Source organism: Durio zibethinus, chromosome 13, assembly GCF_047325235.1.
Source record: "Durio zibethinus cultivar Kanyao isolate XHJ-2024 chromosome 13, ASM4732523v1, whole genome shotgun sequence".
In the NCBI taxonomy this organism is placed as follows: Eukaryota; Viridiplantae; Streptophyta; class Magnoliopsida; order Malvales; family Malvaceae; genus Durio; species Durio zibethinus.
Window position 1 is genome coordinate 7,796,611 of NC_143174.1, and position 6,000 is coordinate 7,802,610.

At 32.2% G+C, this 6,000-nt stretch overlaps 1 protein-coding gene across 1 annotated transcript; it reads right to left on the bottom strand.

Annotated features, from left to right (window-relative positions):
* Positions 1 to 2,220: 2,220 nt before the first annotated feature.
* On the bottom strand, positions 2,221 to 5,437 carry LOC111302769 (uncharacterized). Its single transcript, XM_089742836.1, has 3 exons — positions 4,975 to 5,437; positions 4,271 to 4,874; positions 2,221 to 3,291 (listed from the first exon to the last, which is right to left on the bottom strand). The coding sequence occupies exons 1-3, from the start codon at positions 5,289 to 5,291 to the stop codon at positions 2,356 to 2,358; spliced, it is 1,857 nt and encodes a 618-aa protein (XP_089598962.1). The 5' UTR covers positions 5,292 to 5,437; the 3' UTR covers positions 2,221 to 2,355.
* Positions 5,438 to 6,000: the final 563 nt, after the last annotated feature.

Consider the following 6,000-nt stretch of genomic DNA (forward strand, 5'->3'; position numbering starts at 1 on the left):
CTTTTCTTTTCGTCATCAAGAATTCAGGTTTATTTGGTCCTTCGTTTATGATACAGATCACCGCTTCACTTGAGTGAGGTAAGTTCTATGTTGGTCTCGCCAAATCTAATCCTATCAAAATTAGGATTGGCAATGTGGCAAATATTCATTATTTTTGAAGTATTTTTATTTGAATTTATTTAATTTTTATGATATTTAAATTTGTTTAAATATTTAATTAAATTTAATATTATTATCCGAATTTGAATCGATTTAAAAACGCATTATCCTTTAAATATTCGAATCCATTTAAATATTCAATCACTTAAATATTTTTGTGAAAGCATAAAATAAATAAAAAATAAATTTAAAATTCAAGTTTATTTTTAATTAATAATAAATAAAAGTTGTTTATGAAGGTTTAAACAACAAGCATAAAATTTTATATATTTTACATTTGTAAATAGGTAATGGATTTGAATATTAGAAACTATCTATTAAAAATTAAACAGATTTAAGTATTAAATCTTCAAATAATACTATTCAAATTCTATTTGAATTTGTCATAGATAATAAATTTATTATCCAAATTTATTAATTATCTATTTATAAATATTCAAATTCTACATAAACGAATCGTATAATATCAAATATCCGATTATTTACTACCAATTGTCATCACTAATCAAAATAAACCTTAATAAAATAGTAAATTGTAACCAAGCTTTCCTCTTTGTCATCAAGGATTAAGGTTTATTTGGTTTTTAGTTTACGATGCAGATCACCGTTTGATTTTTCTCCCTTCGATGGAGTAAGTTCTATATTGGTCTTGCCATATCTAATCTTATCGAAATAGACCTTATATAATAAAATAGTAAATTCTATAATTAGAAATTTAAAATAGTAAAATTTATGATTAAAAATTAAGGTTCATGAGGTCAAGTTTTCACTTAATTCAATAGCTGACCAAATTAATCAATGTAATTAATCAATAGCCGGCTGAATTAATTAGTTATGACAATTTCAATTAATTCAATTAATTAAAAAATTAATTTCATTAATAGAAGTGTTCAATTGATTCAATTAATTTCGAATCAAATTATCTTAAAATCGAATTAATTAAATTAGTTTATTTATTTTATTAAATGAACCAAATTTATTAATTTAAAAAGTTAATTGATTGAATTTAATTTGGTCAGTTTTGTTAATTTTTTAATTAATTGAATAATAAAAATATTCAAATTAAATTATATTTTAAATTCTTAATTTATCGTATTTAAAACAAATTAAATAAAATTGTTTAAAAAAGTATTCAAATATCAAAATATTAAATTAAAAACTCTAACATGAAATAGGTTTTTTTTTTTTTTTTTTAGTTTTATGTAAGCTTTGTTATACTTAGTTATTTGATTATCGAATTAAATTAATTGAAAATCAAAATGTTTTAAAAATTATTTTTCATAATAAATTAATTAACGGAATTAATTTGATTCGATTGAATAATTCAATTTTAATTGAATTAAAAGTACTTGTATAGATAATAGATTAATTCAATTTTAAAATTTTTTAATTGAATTAATCAAACTATAGATTACTCAACCTTAAGTCCAATCTAATGAAGTTGAGTTAAGCTTGCGAGTTTGGACGAGTTCACCAAATCTTAGAGACCTTTAGGTAATAGCTAATCACTCAATTTAAAAATAAAAAAAAAATTGCTAGGTAATTTTTTAAGGTATCATTTGATCATTATAAAAACTTGGGCGAGGGAACCCTAGCTTTGCAGGATTTTGCTTCTTTAAAATGGAAGATGACGAACCATTTAAGTCAAGCCTAAGTTCAATCACGCCTAAAAACTCCTCATTAAAACCTTCCCACAAAAAATCCTTTATTGTTTTAGAATTCAATTGGAAATTTTTTATTATCTTTTTCAAATAATAATAATAATAATAAGATTATTTTTTTTTATTTATAAATGGAATGGTGTTTCCGATAATCTAAAATTTTTTCCATTTTTCCCATATATAGTGGATGGAATATCAAATTGCTGAAGTGTAAAATGAGTGTTTATTGTATGCCAATTCTAAGATGAGTTCATCATTGATTCAGTCAAAAATCAAAGGAAACAAACAAAATTCAAAACCCTACGATTCATTTGCACATGTGCGTATACCAAATGGCTGGCAACCATAAAAACATTCTACGAAATTGCCACAACATTTTCTTTACTCTTTTTAGTTTTCTCCGTTGATTCTTTCCTCCCTCTAGTTAAGTAAAAACACTAGAGTCTAGAGACTTAGAAAGCAAAAAGCCAAAACAAAAACACAATCAATACTATACTATATACATATATAAATTATACAACATAAATAATCAGTATCACTTTGTAGACCGTTTCCTAGATCTTCCAGTACCCCCCACTCCCTCCTTATTCTCAATCTTTCTCTTTACCCGAGACTCTGCTGCAGCCCTCTTCGGTGGCCTCCCAACCCCTCTCTTCATCCTCCCACTCTCCTCCCACGCCCCTCTTCCTCCTGAACTCCGGGTAACCCTCTTGACATCATCTCGCTTCCTACCGCTCCCTGTCTCGTCTTTACCATCTTTACTCTCTTCCTCCGAATCATCATCGTCTTTCTCTGTCACTTCACTTGGTGAATTTTGCCTCATTCTTTTCAAGAAACTTGCCGCGTATTGTTTCTTTCTCGCCATGTTTTCTTTCTTGTCAACCTTGAGCTCCATAGCATCATGAGAGCTAAGCTCATTACCACCATACTCATGCTTCGTCTCCCCACTCTTTTTGCTTGTTCTTAATGAGTTTCTACGGCCTGAAACCGGTCTTTCTGTACTTCTCTTCTTCCTTAAGTCTTTTTCATCGATCCCAACAAAAGAACTAGTATCAACCCTCTTCACATTTGCCTTTGGTTTCTCTCCAACCTCTCTTTCCTTTCTGTCTTCTCTCCTAGTAGCATTCCCGCTTAATGCCTTGATAGAACTGCGTTTACCACATGCAGCTATAGTAGAATATTTGTTGGGTTTCGAGAGAGATACGGGGGGCTGGTCAGTTTGGGGTTTCAATGTCACAGGTTGAGGAGGTTGTTTTGGAATCATTTCCTTCAAGACCAAAGCCCGAAGTTCTTGAGCAGCAATATATTCTGGAGAAGTTTTTGGGTGGAAAACAATGATATTGTTGAACAAGAGAAGGAGATCCCTGAAGAACTTTGTGGTGCAATCAGAGTAGACTCCTTTATCAAGCCTGTATTGAATTCTTTGGAGGTCCATGTGTTGCCTGATCAGGCTTTTGTACCTTTCTGGTTCCTGCAATCATAGTTAAAAGGTATAAATAATTAATTAATAACGATTGTACAATAATATAGCAGAGCTTAAAAAGGTTAATTTGACGGAAACCAGGATATGCTACTTAATACTACTATGTTAATTAATTAAATAAATAATTCGTATTAAAACATGACAGATTAGGTTAAAAATAAAAATAAAACTAAAAACCCTTCTTGAGATTGTAATTTTTCTATTTTCTTTTAGTGCCAAAAAATACTACCTTATGAATATATCTTATAAAAATTCCAATTTTATATATATGAAAAAAAAAATGAAACTAGAAAATATACTGTCTCAAGCAACACTTATCAATAAGAAGTAAAAATCGAATTTTATTCAAAAAATACAAAAAAAAAAAAAACAGTTCTAGTGAGAGATTTTCAGAAGAAAAATTAATTTTATTAAACACCTCAGCGAACATATATATTAATGTATTATATTAATCCACAATAAAAGAAAATAGAAAAGAACTTTTAATTGAGTGAAAAAACCAATCAAGGAACGCTTAAACCAACGAAAGTGTCCAAATGAACAGTACCAAAAATTAGTTATTTAGGATTTAGGATTTTGTCCACATTTTCATTAAATTAAAATTTGTAGACCACATTTCCAGTCCACATTCAATAAAAGAAGCCTAATCTAGTAAACCGAAATGCCCTGTTGGTATTCTAGAACCGTCCACAACGCGCCACGTCAATCCAAAGACTGGTCTAAATTACTTAAAACCCCTCAACGTTTTTGTCATTCTACCATTGAGATTTCAGACAAGTGACGTGGCAGGTTATTTGGCTCTAGCCTCTTTGCGGAACCGTACAGGCGACAAGCGTCATTTTCCCTTGATCGCGTTTTCAATTTTCTTATTAATCTTTTTTCCTATTTTTTTAATCATAAACTTTTTCTTTTTCTTTTTATTTTTTAGATAAAAATATTCCTTATTAGTTATTAGTTAAAAATTTACCTGGCTCCGTTGGCTGCGGTCGAAAGCCGAGCCGAGCCGATGAGAGCGGATGATCCCGAGAAGCCTAAGCAAGGACTCAAGCTTCACCGCCGAGGCTCTCTTCTTGGCGGGAGAAACCTCATCTCCCTCACGCTCCTCTCCGCTGCTACTGCCGGCCCTGCCATTACCACTACAACGTTTCTTCTTCGACAAACTTGCCGAACTTTGTACGTCACTCATCTGCTTCTTATTATCACGCTCTTCGCCATTTACTAGTTCATTTGCCGGCCCTTTCCCGGTTCGAACCGGATCAGTCTCATTTTCAGTTTCCGGTTCGACCGTCTTTGTTATAACTCGTGCCCTTTTTTCTCCTATTACTTCCCCGGCATCGTTTTGTTCGTCTTTAATGATAATCGTCGTCGTCGTGGCCTCCTCATGTTTTTGACTCGTGGAGTTGGACTCGTTGAAGGATGGGTCATCAAGATCACCGTACGCATCACCGGCGGCGGATTTACCGGCGATGACCACCGGCCAAAGCTTATTCCTTCGGTTGTCCAGATCTGTCTCCTCGTTCAAACGCCTCTCTCTTTCTTCAACCAATCTCTTGACCTTCAATTCCAGAGACCTGTAATCACAGAAAAAACCACCTCTCAGATCTCACAACCAGGCGAGGAAACCATGTAATCATTGGAGAAAGGGATCGTCAATTGAATTCATTTATTTACACAATCGAAACGTCACGCCGTTGAACCTCCCGACGAAGCTCTTCCACGCGAATCCTCCGCAGCTGGTCAACCAAACTAGATTCAGAAGCGGCGTCGTTGGGGGACATGAAGCGTCGTTTAAGATCAAAAAACTTGTCTTTACAGAGTTGAGGAGTGAATGAAGGAGGAAGGGAAGAAGAAGAAGAGATTCTCCGGTTTTGCAGTTCCAAGGCGATGGAGTCCCAGCTCTTAGTGCCGTGACGGTTGACGGCACAGGCTAGGAGGAGCTCCTCTAACGTACCCCAAGGTTGCGCGTTTGTTTCGTGTTCCCTAGCCATGGTACGCTCATGTCGTCGTCATCATCATCATCGTCAATATCATTTTGTTTTGAAAAACTAGGGTTTTATTTTTATTTTTTTTAACCTTTTTAAATTTTCTGCTTTGCCGTTTTGATTGGGATCCTTCTATATTCTCATCGTCGTATTTTTCTTGCTCAGTAGTAGATTTATTACTAGTGGCTTGTGTTGTTTTCTAAAATTCTTTTTATTTTCCTTTTTTCGTGTGAGTATTTATACTAACTAGTAGCGTTGGGGTGGGCTCTGTGTTTACGCTTTTGCCCCATGGAATTTCTGACTTCTTCGGCTTTTTGGTTTCACACATCAAGTTTGGGCTGCTGGATCTTCTTCTTCGGCTGGTCTAAAGGACTGATAACTTGTTTTTATTTTATATTCCCCTTTTTCTTTTGAAAAGGCGGCTCTAAATGCATTCTATTTTTTTTCTTCACACTTTATTTTTTTCAAAATTTTTTAATTTTTTTAAAAAATAAAATTTTAAGAAGTTATATAATTTTTTGAAAATAAATGTTTGAAAAGTAAAAAAAATAAAATTTTAAGAAAGATTTTAAAAAATTTAGTAAGAACTTTTAATAATTATTATAATTAAAAAATTATTATTAAAAAAATAATAAATTTTAAATTAATAAAAAAAATTAATTTTACCATTTTGACCTTTGTTTATGCCTAGTTACCTGGTCAACGATCGAAACTT